General features: G+C 37.2%; 1 protein-coding gene across 7 annotated transcripts in view; it reads left to right on the top strand.

The window, feature by feature from the left end:
- The window catches only part of CNTNAP4 (contactin associated protein family member 4), a 259,940-nt gene that overhangs the window by 25,335 nt on the left and 212,430 nt on the right, over window positions 1-22,175 (top strand). For 6 of the 7 annotated variants that reach the window (XM_057711745.1, XM_057711746.1, XM_057711748.1 and 3 more), the window contains exon 2: window positions 9,774-9,884. In XM_057711745.1, the coding sequence (XP_057567728.1) occupies window positions 9,774-9,884 (111 nt within the window). Of the gene's footprint in view, window positions 1-5,763; window positions 5,774-9,773; window positions 9,885-22,175 lie in introns of those variants that run through there. The other variant, XM_057711750.1, reaches the window with a different exon arrangement.

The following is a 22,175-nucleotide window of genomic DNA, read 5'->3' as shown; positions in this document are numbered from 1 at the left end:
CACTGCGGTGGCTTCTCTTATTGTGGAACACGAGCTCTGGGTGCATGGGCTTCAATAGTTGAGGCACATGGGCTCAATATTTGTGGCTCATGGGCTAGAAAGTGTAGGCTCAGTAGTTGTGGCACATGCGATTAGTTGCTCTGTGGCATGTGGGATCTTTCTGGAGCAGGGATTGAACCTGTGTCAGGCGGATTCTTAACCACTGCGCCACCTAGGAAGTCCTCGTCTCTCAATTTATTGGCCTGTCATGCAGCAAGCAGTAGGAGCTTAGACTTAGTAACATCATCATGGTGTCACGTGTGGTCATTTATCTGTCAGTAAAGACCTGTGTTGTGTACAGAGTCCCAGAACTCTGATACTATCTTTACTTTTTAATTATTTCTCCCACCCCTTCACCTTTGGTTGGTTTTGTTTGGTGGATTTGTGAGTCTCTTGGTCTTAATATCTGGACTTTAAATAGTTGCTATTAAACCTCTAAAATCAATCAGCCTCTGGCTGTACTGTCATTAAAAGTTAACCGCCTTCCCATTAATCCATTAATTGTGAAGATTAATTGGGAAAGCTATTCAAACCAAGGCTATAACTTGGGGTATGTAAGCCTGTGTTTGCCTCCAAGTGAAACCTTATCCCATTAACATCAAATAGTGTGTGTGTGTGTGTGTGTGTGTGTACACACACACACACACACACACACATATATATACATACACTTACACATATGTATGTAATTCACCCATGGCTTATGTAGGAGAAAATGCATAGAAACTTATAGACTGCCGCCAAAAATGAATTCTTGACAACTAGAAAATCATCTTTGTCTTTGACTCAGCTCTAGAAAAAATCCTGATAAGTATTTACTTGTTTTGAGTTGCAGCAATGGTATTTTAGATTTAAGCCACTGGTTGACAAAGTTAGAAACTCATGTTTGTCTTATATCTAAAACTAGTCTCCTCAGTGAACATTAATTTTCACATCAAAGTCAAATCACTACTTAAGCTAAAGAATTTAGCAGTGATCTATCCTCAGTGGTGTCTAACTGACTTGAGATGTTGTTTTAGGTAATGATGAAAGAAAAAAATCAGGATAGACCCATATTTTGTCACCTACTCTTATGAAAAGTTATATTTTATTCAAGCCCAGTTGTACCATCATTACTCCTTAAAATTTATTTTTTTCTTTTTTCTCACCAGAATGTCACTGTGTGGTAGCTGCCTCCACACACTGTCAGTTGACATAGTTACATAGGGAGAAAGGGATGGGGTGTGATACCATAACCACTTCTTCGATCTTTAAATAGCCTCATGAAACAGTATGAAAAGCATAAGGAGATTTGCGAAAGGAACAAAACTCTCCATTGGATAGAAATTAATTTGTAAGTCTATTTTAGTGGTTTCCAAATTAGCATAGTCCTGGCTAAACCACATCCCAGACAAAGCAAGTCCAAGTGACCTGTAATAGGGCACAGTCGCGGGCAAGTGTTAAACCTCCCTTGTGTGATTGTACTGTGTTGCTAGGATGAATTGTTATAGGTACATGTTCCATAAAAGTGACAGCCTGAGGCTGAGCCATATATACACATTTTTTATCAGGAGGATGATGCTACTTTTCAAACCTGGGTCTTCTACAAATTCTTAGCATGGGCTTCTGTGCCTTTTTTTCTTTTTTTAAAAATGTTAAGTTATTAGGATGAACTTTATCATTAACCTTTATATTATGCAGCATCAGTTTTATTTTTTTAATTAAATTAAATTAATTACTTTATTTCTGGCTGCGTTGGGCCTTCATTGCCACGTATGGGCTTTCTCTAGTTGTGACGAGTGGGGGCTACTCTTTGTTGTGTGGTGCGCAGGCTTCTCAGTGTGGTGGCTTCTCTTGTTGTTGAGCACGAGCTCTAGGTGCATGGGCTTCAGTTGTTGTGGCATGTGGGCTCAGTAGTTTTGGCTCATGGGCTTAGTTGCTCTGTGGCATGTGGGATCTTCCCGGACCAGGGCTTAAACCTGTGTCCCCTGCATTGGCAGGCAGATTCTTAACCACTGTGCCACCAGGGAAGTCCTTGTGGCTTTTCTTTGATGTGCTGAGTGAATGCTTAGGGTGGTTACAACTGTGAGGATGAGCCTGCAGAGTTGGGAAGAGCTCACTGACATGGAAATCAACAAAGGCCACAGGCTCTTTATTCAGAGTTTGCTGTAGCAAGGGAGTCAGCCACCATCACTTGTGTTTGGCAGAGACTCAAAGAAAGGCAGGGGGCAAGGGAAAGCTTTATAGTGCAAAACAACAAAAAAAGAGCGAAGGCATCAGGTATGCCTTGATCAGAAGCTGTTGGCAGAGGGAAGCAGACAGGGTAACCAGAAGCAGGCCATCCTCTGTGACGGATTAGGTGTGCATATTTGGGTTCCTCTGTATTTAGGAGAGATTTATCCAGTCCTAAGTTGGAAGCAGGGGCACAAATTAGGGAAGCGTAAGATATTTACCAAGTACTGGCTGTTTGGGGCCAATTGCTACAGGGGTTTATTGTCTGGCTTCCTGAGCTGGCCCCCGAGGATAGCAGGTTGGTTCCTGGGCTGGTTGCTGCACGTTATAGGTCAGAAGTTCTATTTTTGTGTGTAGTGTGGTCATTATCCATTTGTATATTCAGCCTCTCCTTGGGCAGGAGTGGTCATCAGCGACTGGATCCTGTGTCTTGCCAGGGCAGGAAGATGGGACTCCTCTTGGAATCCTGAAACTGGACCTAAATAATCTGTAGAACTAACAGATTTGGCTTATGGTTAAAGCACAATATTGTTTTCTCAGTTTGGGGATGAAATCTTGCCTTGTACACTATTTTTGATCCATGTTAGCATAATTCCACACTTTTCCTAAATTAGTCCATGATTTCCAATTTCAACTGGATGACAATTTCAATAATATAAATTAGAATAAAGCATTTTGTTTAAGGAAATAGATTTCTTGAAGGGAAGGTTATTCCTTAATACTGAATCTGTCAATGGAGTATTTGGACTAGGCCTAAATAGTAAAACTCTTTTCTGAGAAGACTGAGATTCGAACATTTCCAAAGCTCCCTGTCAAAAGTCCCACTCCTGCCTCTAGTGTATGGGAATTTTTGAAGATTTTAAGCATGTTTCCTATCTATCCTATCCTGTCCTGTCCTATCCTTCTTCAGTGAGTATTCCCTTGGGAAATATGATTCATTAGCAGGCATGCAGCTGATTTTGGCAGGTCTTCCAAATAACAGAGAAGGTTGTTTTATTCAGTGGCAGTTAAGCTGAATGTTACTGAAAATCAACCCTATTTTTGGTCAAGTATATTTTAGATTACCAGTCCTTGTTTCAACCGTGTGCTGGCTCAGAACAGCAGCTCTGTGTCTTTGGGTAAGTCGTGTAACCACTGTGTCCCTTTCTCCTCAATTGTACAATGGAGTTAATAATATCAAATAGTATAAGGTATTTGTCAGGATTTAATACATGTTAAGCACTGAGAACATACGCAGCCAATAATATGTACCTATTATCTTAGTACAGGTAGTACTGCACAGAAATTAAGAAAATTGAATTACCTTTATTAAAAACTGAACAGCTTTTATTTACTTATGAGAATTATGAATTAAAGCCCTTTATAAAATAAAATTAAATTACTTTTGATCAAGCTATATTAAACTACTTTCAATATAGCTTGCATCTTTATTTGTAAGAGGCTGTTGAGTTTTTTCATATACACATTGTGGTCTAATTTATCATTGTCTTTTTAATGACAACGGTGAGTTCTCTCAGAGTGAGGAGTAAATGATGTCTTTTCTGAGGTATTGACTTGAAAGCTGTAGATTTGTGTGTCTTTGTGCGAGTGTGTGCGCTTGCATGCACATGAAAATATCTCAACAGAAATTAGGTAATTTTTCCCCTTAGAATATGTGCATTGTAATATAATTCATTAAAACTCTGTGAAATAAAAAAAAGACAAAAATTACAAAAAAAAAATTTGTAATTACAAAAAAAAGGCAAAACTATAGTTTTACATTTCCGACTGTATATCAAGTTTAATGTGAAAATTCTAATATGACTATGAATAGGTGTATAAAAAGTAATATAAAAAAGTAATATAATTTTGGAAAAGCATAGACTAGTAAGAGTGTTGTTCATTTCTTCCTCTGATAGAAAAAAACACTAATTTATCAAATATGCCTTGTTAACCTTTTGAACTGTACAAGCCTTCCCCCTTGATGACTGTGTTTTTAAATTTCACTAGTAGCTGAAGTCTTTCATGCTCTCCCTTGCCGATCTTACCTAGAATGCGCTTTCTTTTCCTTGTCAAATTCCCTTCTTTACTAAGGTGATCAAGCTCTACCTGCTCCCCACCTCGTTCAGCCACGAGTCTGGGCAGCCCAGCTCACCCGCAGCACCTGAACCCAGTGAGGGGTGGGGTGGAGGGTGGGCACTGAGTCCTAGCACGCAATGCAGCAGCCCGAGTTCCCGGGCGAAGTGGTCCTGGCACCATTCCCGGCCCTGGGGGGCAGTGGGATGCAGGCCAGAGCTCTCTTGCTGAGAGGTGGACAGCCCTGTCCATCCCATATGCAGGTGGTGGGAGGTACGAGAAGCAGCATTGGGGGCCAGGAAGGCCTCTCTCTCCCAGGGGCCCTTCCTGAAAGTTAGAGGGGCAGCAGAGAATTTCTATCTGGCTCCTGCAATTTAGGAACCTTCCTTCTTAGTTCAGAAGATAGCTTGAGGAGAGCTGGGAGCTAGGGCCTCCACGCCAATGCAAAGTGAGAGCGGGATGGAACCGCAGCCAGCGACACACACGTGCCACTGATGTGCAGGAAGCAGGAGAGAGGTGAGCAGGCTACAGCTCCTGGAGAGAACTGAAGGTGGGGTGAGGGCCACTGACTGAGCTGCGCATCTGTTTAGGGTGGGGCAGACGGGCTGCAGCCATTGAGGTCCAGGCCCAACCTTCGCACTCCACTGTTGGCCCAGGTTCTCCCTGCCCAGCAGCTTCTGTGGTGGGCAGCCCTCTGGAGACTTGCAGGGGTGAGTGCAAATGTGCCGGTACGTGTAAGATGTGTATTTCCACAATTTCCACATGTAAATATGTGAATTACATGTACCCTCCCCCGTCTGTCTTCCTTTTCCCGGCCCCCACTAAGCCCCAGCACTTCTAGTGGTCTTGCCTGGAGGCAAGAGGGAGGAGGACAGAGGCTCTGCAGTATCCTACTACCTCTTTGGACTCTAGAGGTACTGAGATGGGGTGCTTTCGGGAAGGAGGGGAGCCTTTGGGGGGCCATCCCCGGGACCTGGACCTAAGCAGGGAGGCCGTGTCCCACCCCGCCTCATGTTTCTGGAACCCTGCTCCCCTTTGGGTGTATGAGTGTGGAAAAATGGACCAAAAAAAAAAAAGAAAAAGAGAGGTATTTAACTGCAATAAACTAGCCCCATGAGGCCAAAAAAAAAAAAGGAAATACATTCATATATATTATTTATATTATATGTATGTGAAATGTATTCATATTATATATATATATAATCATGTGTATTGTTATTAATACATTTTATGCATGTAATATGCATATATAAATATGATTTGATGGCCAACTTAGCATTTATACAGGGTCAGCTTGTATAGCTTGTATACATGTTGTGTATATATGTATACATTATACATATGCATATTGTAATATATGTACATTATAACATACATGCACATGCCTGTACATATATGTAGTATAATTGTGTACAAATTACATATGTATTATAATTGTATATATAATTATGTATTTGTATGTATAATTGTATATGTAATATATGCATAATATATGATTATACACATTATACATATATAAGTACAAATATTGTATGTACACATATAATATATATTATAATACATTATGCTATTATATAAATATATGTATAGTATATATATGTGATATATGTGTACTATATACATATAGTATATATGTACATATATTATATATGTCCTTGGTGAAGGGACCAGGATAGTATGATGATCTGATATAGCACTTAATTAAAAAATACAATTATGTTTTGAGCTGAAATAGCATATTATTGCAGATTAGAAAGTCTCCTTTCTTAAATACCTGTATATTTATACACTCTGAATGATGATTAAGCATTTTGAAAGGCTGTAAAATAGAACTAACGATCACTGAAATTTGGGAGGAAGTTGAGATTTCTAGCTGGGAGATTAGTCCAGGAGAAGACTAGTTCACTGGATTGCTTTTACCAGAGTGTAGGATAGGGTTTCTCAATGGCTGCACTATTGACACTTGGGCCTGGATAATTTTTTGTTTTGGGGGCTGCTCTGGGCACTGTAAGGTGTTGAGCAGCATCCCTGGCCTCCACACAGTAGATTCCAGTAGTACCCCCAAGTTGTGATGACCAGAGTGTCTCCAGATATTGCTACATGTTCCTTGCGGGCGGGGAGGGGGGAAGAGAAATCATCCCCAGTTATGGTTCTCAGCTATGCAAGACCAGAACCTGCATTTTAGTGCTTTAAGTGGTACAGTTAGAGAAGACTGATTTTCTGGAATGAAATTCACAGGAGACTGATTCTTAATCCAGAATTCAATTTCATTACTGTCTGGGGGGAAATATCCCCTTTACTCACTCCAGACTCATTATGGCCGAGATCCCCCTCCCCTAGTGTCAAGACTATTGCAGGTCAAATTGGTAATAAACAAATAGCTTGGCAAACCTGGAACTGGAGTACGTACCTTCTTGAGAGGTATTTTATTCATGTCATCATGGTGTCTGATGAAATTCCTGTACTCCAAACCTAAAGAAACAGTCATTACAGTCATGTTGTTCTTACATACTAGATTCTGGACCCGAACTCACTTTATAAACCTAATGCTCCCGTCACTGTGAGATGAGCAGGTTAACCAAACTCTGTGTCTCAAGTTTACCTCATCTGTAAAATACTATTAGGACCTCAAAGAGGAGTGGTGTGGAACTATGTGTGAAATGGCTGTAAGTCCTTAGCAGAGAGTGCGCACTGAACATGTCTTCACTATTATTAGTTCTATGTAAGAATAACTTTATAACATTCTGTTGCTAAATAAACATACCACAGATTATGGGGAAATGTATATACTCATGTAACCACCACTCAGGCTGACAACTAGAACTTTACCAAACACCATAAGCCCCCATCTGCCTTACCCCCCACCTCCTTTCCCATATCCCTTTCCCATATCACATGTCCCTCTCCCCACAAATGGAATAAGCACCTCACCTCTTAGATTAATCCCATTCTTTCTAAGCTAAAAATAGAATGGTATTGATTCTCAATTTATAGTGGCAAAAACAAATGTGCAATAAAATATGCCCTCTGGAGTGATTGCACTAGAGAGGCATTTTACATCTGAAACATTGATTTGAATCTGCATAATTGATTGTGAATTGCAGTTAAACAGCCCTGTTGGGTCACACTTAGACCTGAATACTCATAATGATTCAAAATGGATTGTAATTTTGGTAGACATACACCCACAAATGCACCCCCCCCATATAGATAAAATGTGCTCATTTGTGCACATTAACACACACATCATAGCTTCCCCAGCATACTAAAGCATTTTGGTTGTTGCTTGTGATTGGGTGTAATCAGAATTTCCTCCAACACTTCATGGATTGTTATGCCTTTTTATGTCTTCACTTCTTAACACTTGAATTACAACTAGATTGGCTTAAGCCAATCAGTAGACATGCAGGAACTGTGGGCCAGTTATCAAGGCTTTTTTTAAGAGTTAGCTAAAGAATTTAAGGTGTGAAAGAAGAAAAAGTGGACTTTAAATGAAAGTGAGACAGTCTTAAAAAATAAAATGCTATCTTTAGCAAATTCTTTTGAAAGGCATTCAAATGTTAAGTTGGTAAATTTTTACTTACCACTTATACTTTAAAGCCTTAACTTTAAGGAAAAGTATATATTTCAAATAGCAGGACTGCAGAAAAATATTGCAGTTTGAATATTTAAGCAGTAAAACTGCTAGTGACTATTTTTTAAAAACCTATGTTCAAGCAGCATAAGCTTCATAAAATTTCAGATGAATCTAGATAATTCCTAGATTTATTTAAAGTGTTCATTGTTAATTAAAAAATTGGAACAATAATCCTGCATGATTTTTAATTACCAACATATGTTAAATCCTAAATATAAGAGGAATATTTTCTGATTAGAGCAAAAATGGCAACAACTTAATAATTGTATGAAATGAAAATCTGAAGATTGCATGAAAGAGAATTAGCTGAATAAAATAAGCTTGTATAGATATCATGGTCAACATGAGACTATTCTTATTCTTTTCCTCAGTCTTTGTGCCTTACTTTTTATTGAATATGTAATATATATAATAGGATAGATAAGACGTATATATTTTCATACATATCCTTATATACTTATTCATATATGCATATAGGTATGCGTATGTACACACCACCACACCCTGCCTTCCTTTAGAAGTAACTTCTATCCTGAATTCTATGCTTTTCATTTCTTTGTTTTTTTTAATGGTTTTTTTCTTAATCACATGTGTCGCTAAACAATGTATTACTTAGCTTTGCTTGTTTTTAAGATTCTCAAAACTATAAACATATATTATATGGTCTTCTATAACTTTTTTCATTAAATATTTTATTTCTAAGATCCAACCATTTTTTAATTTAATTTAATTTTATTTTATTTTTTGGTGTGTGTTGGTGTAGTTCTTTTTACTGCTGTATGTTATTCCATTATGAAAAGTACTAAGATTTATTGATCTCTTCTTTGATCAGTAAGTGTTCGGATTGTTAATTTTTGCTATCATGAGCATTGCTGCTAGAAATGACACACATCTCCCTGTGCACAAATACAAGAGTTGCTCTAGGTTAATACTTCCCAACTTTTTTCTGATGGCACACAATAAAAGCTAGTATTTGTATAACACCCAGAAGGCAAAGCTTCTTGAGACCAGCAGTTAATCATAGGGAGGCTCTGCCCGGGAGGACATACATGTCAGTGGGTAGATGGACCATGGGGTACAGAAGTTCAGATATGCAGGCTGATGACAAATTGTTTTTTAAAAGTAGGTGCTCACGTTTACACTCCCACTAGCAAGATGTTGAAGCTTCTCTTGGCCCACATTGTCTGCACCATCTGGTGTCGTCAGACGTATTAAGTCTTGCTGGTCTACTGTCTGTAGAATAGTTCCTAATTGTAGTGTTAATTTACACTTTGAGTTTGATCATCATTTTATAGCATTTCTGTGCTGTGAACTCTCTGGTATAGCCTTGTGTCATTTTTTTCAGTGTTTTCTAACTGATTTAAAATGAGTTTCTGTTTCTCCTTATTTTTTGTTTTGTTTTCCTTAATTTGCAATACTAACTGTAAACTGTTTGGGGAGTATTCTCCATGTTGTGATGTCTTTCTTCACGTCACATATCTTTTGGCAACCCCAAATTCTTAATTTTAATCTAGTTAAGTTTATAATTCTTTCCTAATATACACTTATTTATGTAAACTAAGTATACTGATTAGGTATTTTTGTTTCTTGTTTAAGTAAACTGTTTCTACCTCAAGATATTATTTTGTAATTTCTATGAAGTTTTCTTTCTCCATTTCCATATTCTCTTGTCTTTAAATTCTTTCTCTTATTGAACTTATATATAAGCAGTGGGCATATTGTTAGAGATCCTAGATTTATTGTTTGTTTTGTTTTCTTTGTTTTATCTATTGTGTCCAAGTAAGCTGCCAGCACATCACTAACCTGAATGTGGAATTTTTCCTTTCGGCAGATGATTGTGATGACCCTTTGGTGTCTGCCTTGTCTCAGGCATCATTCAGCAGTTCATCTGAGCTCTCTAGCAGCCATGGCCCTGGATTTGCAAGGCTAAATCGCAGAGATGGTAAGTCTGCTTTTTCTGCTCTGAGCGGTTCCTGATGAATTGCATTCATCTTCCATTCTCTTTTAGTAAAATCATTGTAAGTGATACACTATAAACGGTAGTAAATTTATAAATAAGCAAATGGCAGAAACTGATGGGATATGCCTGACATTTAGGATTGGTTCCAGAATGGCAAAGAGATGCATCTATTTCAAAATCTTGTATCATCATTTTGACACCCAAAGAAGTGAATTCCCTCAATCTGGCGATTTTTTTAATGTATCTTACAAAGTAAACTTCTCTTTAGAATTTTTTAATTTTTATTTTTAATTGAAATATAGTTGATGTACTATATTATTTTAGTTTCAGGTGTACAATATATTGGTTTGACATTTAAATACACTGTGAAGTGATCACCATGTTATGTCTAGTAACCACACAAAGATATTACAGTATTATTAACCATATTCCTTATGCTGTATATTACATCCCATGACTTATTTATTTTATAACTGGAGGTTTGTACTTCCTAATTCCCTTTACTTATTTCACTCATCCCCTCAACCTGCCTTCTCTGGCAACCGCCTCTTTGTTCTATCTATGAGTCTGATTTCATTTTGTTTTGTTTGTGTGTTTTTTAGATTCCAGATATAGGTGTGATCATATGGTTTTGTCTTACTCTGACCTATTTCACTTAGCATAATACCCTCTAGATCCATCTATGTTGTCATAAATGGCAAGATTTCATTTTTTAATGAAAAATAAATATTCCACTATATGTATATACCACATCCTCTTCATCCATTCATCTACAAAGGACACTTAAGTTGCTTCCATATCTTGGCTATTGTAAATAATGCTGCAGTGAACATAGGAGTGCATATATATTCTTGAATTAGTGTTGAATTTAGTGTTTTTATTTTCTTGGGGTAAATACTCAGAAATGAAATTGCTGGACCCTATGGTAGTTCTGTTTTTAATTTTTGGAGGAACCTCCATACTGTTTTCCATAGCAGCTTCACCAATTAACAGTCCCACCAATAATGCACCAGGTTTCCTTTTTCTCTACATCCTCACAGACAGTTATTTCTTGCTTTTTGAATGATAGCCATTCTGACAGGTGTGAAGTATATCTCATTGTGGTTTTGATTTGCATTTCCCTGGTGATGAATGATGTTGAGCATGTTTCCAGGTGTCTGATGGCCATCTCTATGTATTCTTTGAAAAAAATGCCTATTCAGATCCTCTACCCATTTTTAAATTGAGTTGTTTGTTTTTATGATATTGAGCTGTATGAGTTCTTTGTATATTTTGGATATTAAACCCTATTCAAATATGTCATTTGCAAATATCTTCTCCCATTCAATAGGCTGCCTCTTTGTTTTGTCAGTGGTTTTCTTCACTGTGCAAAAGCTTTTTAGTTTGATTAGGTCTCGTTTGTTTATTTTTGGTTTTGTTTCTCTTGCCTGAGGAGAGAGATCCAAAAATATATTGCTAAGACCAATGTCAAAGGGCATATGGCCCATGTTTTCCTCCAGAAATTTTATATACATTGACGTACTTAATCCTTTTTGAGTTTATTTTTTTATATGGTGTAAGAAAGTAGTCCAGTTTGATTCTTTTGCATGTAGTCAGATTTTTCCATTACTATTTATTGAAGAGGCTGTCTTTCCCCCATTGTATATTCTTGCCATCTTTGTTGTACATTAATTGACCATATAAGTGTGGGTTTATTTCTGGGCTCTCTATTCTGTTCCAGATCTGTGTCTGTTTTTGTGACAGTATCATACTGTTTCAGTTACTGTTGCTTTATAGCATAGTTTGAAATTGGGGCATGAGATACCTCCAGCTTTGTTCTTTCTCAAGATTGCTTTGACTATTTGGGGTCTTTTGTGATTCTATACAAATTTTGGGGTTATTTGTTCTAGTTCTGACAAAAATTCCATTTGTATTTTGATAGGGTTTGGATTGGAGCTCTTGGGTTGGCCCAGAAATACCTTCAGTTTTTAAGTAAAAATAAAAGACGTTTTTCATTTTCACCAAGAACTTTATTGAACAACATATTCACCCTTTTGTCCTACTACCTTCTGCCATTTTTCAGGCAACTTCATAATTCTGTCTTCCCAAAACTTTCTATCTTTTTGAGTAAAGAACTGTTCCAGGTACCTTTTACAGACTTCCAGGGAATTGAATTTTTTTCCATTAAGAGAATTTTGTAAAGACCAAAACAAATGGAAATCCAAATGGCTACTAGAGCCACTTTATGGAAAAAATCGAACAAAACTTTTGGCCAACCCAATAGATTGCCTTGAGCAGTATGGACATTTTAACAATATTAATTTTTCCAATCCATAAGCATAGTATCCTCCCATTTGTTTGTGTTGTTTTCAGTTTCTTTCATCAATGTCTTGTAGTTTTCAGAGTATAGATCTTTCACTTCCTTGGTTAGATTTATTTCTAAGTGTTTTATTCTTTTTTGATATAATTGTAAATGGGACTTTTCTTAATTTCTCTTTCTGATAGTACATTATTAGTCTATAGAAAAGCAACCAATATCTGTATATTAATTTTGTACCCTACAACTTTACTGAATTCGTCTGTTACTTTTTTTTGTGTGTGTGTTTTTGTTTTTTTATTTTATTATTTTATTTTATTTTTTATTTTTTTATTTTTTATTTTGTCTATTACTTTTAATTGGTTTTTTGGTGGAGTCTTTAGGATTTTCTACATATAGTATCATGTCATCTGCAAACAGTGAAAGTTTTACTTCTTCCCTTAGAATTTGGATTTAAAAAAAAATTTTTTTTTGTCTGATTGCTGTGGCTAGGACTTTCAATATTCTGTTGAGTAAAAGTGGCAAAGGTGGGCGTCATTGTATTGTTCCTGGTATTCTTTCAGTTTTCACTATTGAGTATCATGTTGGCTGTGGGTTTGTCATATATGGCATATATTATGGGGAGGTATGTTCTCTCTATACCTAATTTGTTGATTTTTTTAATCATAAATGGATATTGAATTTTGTCAAAAGCTTTTTCTGCATCTGTTGAGATGATTATATGATTTTTATTCTTCATTTTGTTAATGGGGTTTATCACATTGATTAATTTGCAGGTATTGAGCCATCTTTGCATCCTTGGGATAAATCCCACTTGATCATGGTGTATGATGCTTTTTTTTTAATTAGTTAATTAATTTATTTTTGGCTGCATTGGGTCTTTGTTGCTATGTGTGGGCTTCCTTTAGTTGCTGTTAGCGGGGGTTACACTTCATTGCAGTGCTCGGGCTTCTCATTGTGGTGGCTTCTAGAGCATGGGCTCTAGGTGCAGGCTTAGTAGTTGAGGCACATGGGCTTAGTTGCTCTGCAGCATGTAGGATCTTCCTTCCAAGCCCATGTCCGCTGCATTGACAGGTGGATTCTTAACTGTGCCACCAGGGAAGTCCCTATGATCCTTTATAATGCATCATATATTATGATTTTTGCATCCATGTTCATCAATGATATTGGCCTGTAATTTTCTTTTTTTTTTTATGGTGTCCTTGTCTAATTTTGGTATTAGGGTGATGCTGACCTTTTAGACTCAGTTTGGAAGTATTCCTTCCTCTTCAGCTTTTTGGAATAGTTTGAGAATGATAAGTGTTAACTTTTCTTTAAATGTTTGGTGGAATTCACCTGTGAAGCTGTATAGTCCTGGACTTTTGTTTTCTGGGAGTTTTTTGATAACTGGTTCAATTTCATTGCTAGTAATTGATTTGTTCAGATTTTCTGTTTCTTCCTGATTCAGTCCTAAAAATAGTATGTTTCTAGAAATGTATCAATTTTTTTCTAGATTATCCATTTTGCTTTTTTATAATTGTTTGTGGTAATGTCTTATGATCCTTTGTATTTCTGTTGTGTTGGCTGTAACTTTTCCTCTTTCGTTTCTCTTTTTTTTTTTAATTAGTTAATTTATTTATTTATTTTACTGGCTGTGTTGGGTCTTTTCTTTGCTGTGCGCGGGCTTTCTTTTAGATGCGGTGAGTGGGGGCTACTCTTCGTTGTGGTGCGTGGGCTCCTCATTGCCATGGCTTCTCTTGTTGCGGAGCACCGGCTCTAGGCACGTGGACTTCAGTAGCTGGAGCACATGGGCTCAATAGTTGTGGCTCACGGGCTCTAAAGTACAGGCTCAATAGTTGTGGCACACTGGCTTAGTTGCTCCGCGGCATGTGCGATCTTCCTGGAGCAGGGATCGAACCCGTGTCCCCTGCATTGGCAGGCAGATTCTCAACCACTGCACCACCTAGGAAGCCCTCTTTCATTTCTGATTTTATTTATTTGGTTCTTCTCTTTTTTTTTCTTCATGAATCTAGCTAGAGGTTTATCAATTTTGTTTATCTTGTCAAAAAACCCAGTTCTTTGTTTCATTGATCTTTTCTTTCTTTCCTTTTTTTCCCCTCTGGTTTTGTTGTTGTTTTTAATTTTTTTAAATTACTGCTCTACTCTTTATTATTTCCTTCTGCTGACTTTGGGCTCTGTTCTTCTTTTTCTACTTCCTTTATGTGTAAGTATAGATTGTTTATTTGACATTTTTCTTGTTTCCTGGGTAGGCCTATATTGCCATAGATGTTGGATCATTGTATTTCCATTTTCATTTTTCTCAGAGTATGTTTCTATTTCCTCTTTGATTTCTTCAACGACACATTGGTTTTTTGGTAGCATATTGTTTAGACTCTATGTTTATGTTTTTTTCTTGTTTTTTTCTTGTAGTTAATTTCTAGTCTCATGCTGATATAGTCAGAAAAGATGCTTGATATGATTTCCATTTTCTTAAATTTACTGAGACTTTTTTTTTGTGGCCTAGCTTGTGATCTGTCTTGGAGAATGTTCCATGTGCACTTGAAAATAATGTGTATTCTGCTATTTTGGGATGAGATATTCTGTATATGTCTGTTAACCCATCTGGTCTAATGTGTCATTTAAGGTCAGTGTTTCCTTATTGAGTTTCTGTTTGGATGATCAGTCCATTGACATAAGTGGAGTGTTAAGGTACTTTACTATTATTATGTTACTGTCAATTTCACCCTGTATGTTTGTTAATGTTTGCCTTATGTATTGAGATGCTCCTATATTGGGTGCATATATATTTGTAAGTGTTACATCTTTGTTGGATTAATCTCCTTTGCATTATGTCCTTCTTTGTCTCTTGTTACAATCTTTGTTTTAAAGTCTGTAATGTCTGATATAATACTGCTAACTCAGCTTTCTATTTGTTTCCATTCGCATGGAATTTCTTTTTCCATCACCTCATTTTTAGTGTGTGAGTGTCTTTAGATTTGCAAGGAGTCTTTTGTAGGCAACATATATATGGGTCTTTTTTTTTTCAAATCTATTCAGTTACTGTATGTCTTTTGACTGGAGCATTTAGTCCACTTACATGTAAAGTAAATTATTGATAGGAATGTACTTATTGCAATTTTGTTAATTGTTTTCTGGTTATGTTTGTAGTTCTTCTCTGTTCTTTCCTCTTTTCTTGTTCTCTTCCCATCCGATTTGATGATTGTCTTTAATGCTATGTTTGGATTTTTTTCTCTTTTTGTGTGTATGTGTTATAGGTTTTTGGTTTGTGGTTCTTGAGGTTCATATATAATTATTTATTATATGTAGGTATCTATTTTAATTTGATGATCTATTAAGCTTGAATGCATTCTAATAGCTCTATGTTTTTAATCCCTCCACTACATTTTATGTTTTTTGACATTGTGTTTTCTATCTTTTTATTTTGTGTGTCCCTTAAGTACTTATTGTGAATACAGATGATTTTTACTAGTTTTGTCTTTTAAATTCCCTACTAGCTTTATAAGTGGTTGATCTAATTCCTTTACCAGAGAGATTTTTTTTCCTTTTGTAATTTTCTTATTTCTAGTTGTGGCCTTTTCTTTTCTCTTTAGAAGTCCCTCTGACATTTCTTGTAAGGCCAGTTTAGTCATGCTGAACTCTTAGCTTTTGCCTCTCTGTCAAACTCTTATCTGTCCTTCAGTTCTGAATGATAACCTTGCTGGGTAGAGTATTCTAGGTTGTAGGGTTTGTTGTTGTTGTTTCGGGTTTTTTTAAAGATTTTTTTGATGTGGACCATCTTTAAAATCTATATTGAATTTGTTACAATATTGCTTCTGTTTATGTTTTGATTTTTTGGCCACGAGGCATGTGGGGTCTTAGCTCCCCAACTAGGGATTGAACCTGCACCCCCTGCCTTGGAAGGCAAAGTCTTAACCAGTGGACTGCCAGGGAAGTCCCTTGGTTGTAGGCTTTTTTCCTTTCATTACTTTGAATATATTGTGTACTCCCTTCTGGCCTGCAAAGTTTCTGCTGAAAAGTCAGCTGATAGTCTTATGGGAGTTCCCTTCTAGTTGCTTTTCTCCTGCTATTTTTAAGATTCTCACTTTAATCTTTAATTTTTCCATTTAAATTATAATGTGTCTTGGTGTGGACCTCTTTGGGTTCATCTTGTTTGGGACTCTGTGCTTCCTGGACCTGGATGTCTGTTTTCTTCCCCAGGTTAGGGAAGTTTTTGGCTGTTATTTCTTCAAAAAATTCTCTGGTCCTTTTTCTCTTTCTTCTTCCTTTGGGACCCTATGAATGTTCCTATGCTTGATGTTTTCCCAGAGGTCCCTTAATTACCTTTATTAAAAAAGGTTTTTTTTCCTGTTCAGTTTGGTTGATTTCCACTACTCTGTGTTCCAGATCACTAATCCATTCTTCTGTATCATGTAATCTACTATTGATTCTCTCTAGTGTATTTTTTATTTCAGTTATTTTATTCTCCAGCTCTAATTTTTTTTTTTTTTTTTTTTGCTCCATGATGTTTATTTATTTTTTTTAAGCTCTTTACTGGAATATAATTGCTTTACACACTTGTACCAGTTTTTGACATACACCAAAGTGAATCAGCTGTATTTATACATATATCCCCATATCTCCTCCCTCCCGTGACTCCCTCCCATCCTCCCTGTTCTAGCCCTCTAAAGCATCACCCATCATCAAGTTGATCTCCCTTTGTTATACAGCAACTTCCCACTAGCTATCTGTTTTACATTTGATAGTGTATCTATGTCTATGCTACTCTCTCACTTCGTCCCAGCTTCCCCTTTGGCCCCCGCCCCCAACCCTGTGTCCTCAAGTCCATTCTCTACATCTGTATCTCCACTCTTGCCCTGTCACTGGGTTCATCAGTACCATTTCTTCAGATTCCATACATATGAGTTAGCATACTGTATTTGTTTTTCTCTTTCTGGCTTGCTTCACTCTGTATGACAGTCTCTAGGTCTATCCACCTCATTACATATAGTTCAATTTCATTCCTTTTTATGGCTGAGTAATATTCCATTGTATATATGTGTCACATCTTCTTTATCCATTCATCTGTTGATGGGCATTTAGGTTGCTTCCATGTTCTGGTTGTTGTAAATAGTGCTGCAATGAACATTATGGTACATATTTCTCTTTGGATTATGGTTTCCTCTGGGTATATGCCCAGCAGTGGGATTACTGGATCATATGGTAGTTCTACTTTTAGTTTTTTAAGGAAACTCCAAACTCCAAATTCCCACCAACAGTGCAGGAGAGTTCCCTTTTCTCCACACCCTCTCCAGCATTTATTGTTTCTAGAGTTTTTGATGATGGCCATTCTGACCAGTGTGAGGTGATACTTCATTGTGGCTTTGACTTGCATTTCTCTAATGATTAGTGATGTTGAGCATCTTTTCATGTGTTTGTTAGCCATCTGCATGTCCTCTTTGGAGAAATGTCTGTTTAGGTCTTCTGCCCATTTGTGGATTGGGTTATTTGCTTTTTTGGTATTAAGTTGCATGAGCTGCTTATATATTTTGGAGAATAATCCTTTGTCCGTTGCTTCGCTGGCAAGTATTTTCTCCCATTCTGAGGATTGTCTTCTTGTCTTAGTTATGGTTTCTTTCGCTGTGCAAAAGCTGTTAAGTTTCATTAGGTTCCATTTGTTTATTCTTGATTTTATTTCCTTTATTGTAGGAGTTGGGTCAAAAAGGATCTTGCTTTGATGTATGTCATAGAGTATTCTGCCTGTGTTTTCCTCTAAGAGTTTTATAGTGTCTGGCCTTACATTTAGGTCCTTAATCCATGTTGAGTTTATTTTTGTGTATGGTGTTAGGGAGTGTTCTAATTTCATTCTTTGGCATGTAGCTGTCCAGTTTTCCCAGCACCACTTATGGAGGAGGCTGCCATATCCTCTTTATCTGCTCATCTGTTGATGGGCAGTTGGTTGCTTCCATATCTTGGCTGTTGTTAATAATGCTGGAGTAAACATAGGGTACGTAATCTTTTCTACTTAGTGTTTTTTATTTTCTTTGGCTAAATACCCAGAAGTGGAACTGCTGGATCATATGGTAGTTCTATTTTATTTTTATTTATTTATTTATTTATTTATTTATTTATTTTTAAACTCTTTATTGGAATATATTTGCTTTACACTCTTGTACCCATCTCTGAGGTACACCAAAGTGAATCAGCTGCATCTACACACATATCCCCATATCCCCTCCCTCCCGCGACCCCCCCCACCCCCCACCCTCCCCGTCCTGGCCCTCCAAGGCATCTCTAATTTTTTAAAAAATTTTCTAACTCTTTGTTGAAGTTCTCACTCTGTTCATCCATTCTTCCAAGACTGGTGAACATCTTTATGATCATTATCTTGAATTTTTTATTGGATAGATTGCTTATCTCTGTTTCATTTAGTTCCTTTCCTGAGGTTTTGTCTTGTTCTTTCATTTGGAACACATTTCTCTGTCTGTTCCTTTCCCCTAATTCTCTGTGTTTATTTCTATGTAGTAGGTAGGTCCATTACATCTCCCAATCTTTTTGAAGTGGGCTTCCATAGGAGATGTCCTCTGGGGCCAGCAGCACACTCCCCTTTGACCATCAGAGCTAGATGCTCCAGGGGTGTCCCCCATGTGGGCTGCATGTGCCCTTTTGTTATGGCAGGGCCTGCTACTGTGGGTGAGTTGGCAGGTGGCGCTGGCCGCCAACCTGGCTGGCTGTGTGACCCTGTGGTACATGGTTGTTGTGAGCCCACTGGTGGGTGTTGTTGGCTCCTGGCACTCATAGGCTAGAGAGAGGATTCCAGAATGACACTTGCCAGTGCTGGTGTTAGCACAGTGGAAGGAAATTCCAAAAATGGCTGCCTCCAGTGTCTCATTACCCTGGGAAGTCTCAGCTGCCTCCTGCCTCTCTGGGAGGCTCTTCACGGGCATTAAGTGAGTCTGACCCAAGTGCCTTTCAAACTGCTGCCTCTGCACTGGGACTTGGAGTATGTGAGATTTTGTGCACACCCTTTAAGAGTGGAGTCTCTGTTTTCTATAGCCCTCTGGCTCTTCCGAACTTATGCCCTGCTGGCTTTCAAAGCTCAGCCTCATTTTCCCTGCGCAGGATCCCTGGGCTGGGAGCCCTAAGTATGGCTTGGACACTGTGCCCCTCATGGAGGACTTCTGTGGCTATGATTTCCCTCATGTTTATGGGTCACTGATCCTGGGCTGGGAATCCTGACTAGACTGCATCTCTGTCCCTCCTACCTGTCTTGCCTTTTCTGCTTGTCTTCAGGTCGTTCTTATAGATTGTTACTCTCTAAGTAGTTGTAATTTTGGTTTGCTTGTGGAAAGAGTTGAGTTCAGGGTCTTCCTACTCCACCATCTTGATCCTAAAATATACTTTACTTTTCTATGACAGTATACAATCATTATGTACACAGTAGCCGTGAAAATTTAATTGGCCCTCTATTTCAAGATAGGCAAGGAAGCTTGCAAGAAGCGATTTAAAAAGTTGCTACTTATTTAAAAATAATCATCACTAAGTTTATTTAATTCTCAAAGTGAATGACATGATTTTCTTTCCTGTTGAGGAATAGGAAGTTAATAAGCTTTCATGCTCCTTTAGGAATACTCAGTTCATATTGTTGACTACCTCTTAGGTAGGTTGTGTTTGATTGCTTGAGTATGTTTAAAGAAAAGTGCAGATAATTAAATGGCAACTTGCTGTAGAAATAAGAGAATTTCAAAACTGTATGCACTTAAAGACAGAGTATCATTATTATTCCTTTCTATAATATGCTAAGGCAAAACCCATCTGCTCATGCATTCTATGGAAAGAAGATTGGCAATCCTAACAAAGAAAATATTTTTAACAACCATAAAAAAAGACACTGACATCATATATTATTAAAACAGTGATTCACTCGTTTATTATTCCCTTCTCACAAGCCGCAGCCACTTCTTCTAATTTTACTCCTTGATCTTATGCCTTGTGCTGTTGTTTAATGTTTGAGTACATTGAACATTGGACATAACAAATAGATTGTGTGTGTGTGTGTTTTACCATATGGCACATGTTATAAATACCTAACTCTGTAACGTGAGTTTATTTAAAAAATTGTATCTGATGTTATTTGATACAGTCCTCTATGTGTGTTTCTTTTTTTTATTGTGTATAATTGCCATAACTTTGTGTGTTTCTTAGTGTGAGAATATCATTGGAGAGTAATAACTGAGATCCTTGCATCGAATGGAGAATTTTGTGGGCTTTGGATTTGTTTGTGTAGATAATTCTTGTCTGTTACTTTTATTTGCCTTATAGTGAAAGTTATTGTCACACTGGACTATCTCTTCCTATTTTCAATTCTAAATCCCTTACCACAGGCAAGTGGGCTTTCCTAGCCCCTATGGGGGTCAGTCCAGATCCTGAACCAATGGTCTTTCCTATAGGAATGCTGTCATTACAATACTGACTTTAGAATAAAGTTTCCATATTGTACTTCTTTTTAGAGTAAAGTGGCATTTAACATTTACTCCATTTACCTCCATTCGAGTAATAAAAGGTTTCATAGGATTTGGCCGATCAAAAGAGATACAAAATTTATTGTAACTATTTATCTTTATTTCATTTGTTGAGGTTCAGTAAGTCTCTCTCTCTCCCTGTCTCTCTCTCTCTATATATATACATACACACACACACACGTTATTAATTGAATCAAATCATATTTTTCATTAATTTATAGACTCATCAGGAGTCTCCATCAGTAGGACTCATTTTTATTCTCAATTCGTTTCTATGGCTCTTGGTGAAACACAGTATTAAACTTCATGAATCTCATTTGCATGTTAATGAAACAGAGAAACAAAACAGGATCATTTTAATTATCTTTTGCTGGTTGTCAACCTACTTGATTACATTTTTTCTTTTTTATTTAGTTTTTCTTTTTTTTTTCCCCTGTTAATTACATGAAGTTTTCACAAAGGAATGTCAGATTTTGAGTGATTTATTAAAGGCTATATATTATACCAGTATGGCAACATTCCCTGTGGTATTTAAATCAGGCTATGGAATAGTGTTCAGCTAAGTCAGCAGGTCATGTATAAATAAACTAAATCAGCAAATAAAGATCCTAGTATCCTAGAAACTCAGATAGGGTGACCTCTTTGCTATGGAATCTGGAAAACTTAGAGTCAAAGAAACAGACAAGCAAGAAATGAGGAATCAAGCTCAACAACTCACTGCTTTCCATCGATGAGATAAGTGCCTTGGGTAACACTATGATAATGACTAGGCCCTGTAATGGGGAAAGGAGGTCAGAAAAAGACTACTGTTAAATGTAATTATTCCATTTCTTCCAGTAGAGAGGGAGAAAAATTTACTCTTTTTTAGGTATATTAATTTAATTTTGTCGCTTAATTCCATTGTGGGTTGAAATGTGTCCTTCAAAAGGATACGTTCACATCTTAACCCTGATACCTATGAATGGGATCTTATTTAGACCTAGAGTCTTTGCAGATGTGATCAAGTTAAGATAAGGTCATATTGGATTAGGGTGGGCTCCAGATAAGACCTTATAAGGAGAATTAGATTTGGAGACACAGGGACAGAGAAGACAGAGAGAAGAAGGCCAGGTGAAGACAGAAGCAGAAATTCAAGAAATGCAGCTACAAGCCAAGCAATTCCAGGGTTTGCAGGCAACCACCAGACGCTGGGAAGAGGCAAAGAAGGGTCCTCATCCATATCTTTTAGAGGATGCGTGACTGGTGATACCTTGATTTTGGACTTTGGGACTCCAGAACAGTGAGGGAGTAAATTTCTGTTACTTTAAGCCACCCAATTTGGGATACTTTGTTACAACCACTCTAGAAAACTAATACAGATTTTGGTACTATCAGTTTAGTGCTACTGAAACAAATATTTTAAAATATGGAAGTGGCTTTGAAATTGGATAATGGAAAGAGGTTGGAAGAATTTTCAGGTGCATGATAGAAAAATCCTGG

This window comes from Hippopotamus amphibius, chromosome 16, assembly GCF_030028045.1.
Source record: "Hippopotamus amphibius kiboko isolate mHipAmp2 chromosome 16, mHipAmp2.hap2, whole genome shotgun sequence".
Taxonomy (NCBI): domain Eukaryota; kingdom Metazoa; phylum Chordata; class Mammalia; order Artiodactyla; family Hippopotamidae; genus Hippopotamus; species Hippopotamus amphibius.
Note: the sequence above shows the minus strand (reverse complement) of the source record. Positions and strands in the feature narration are given on the sequence as shown.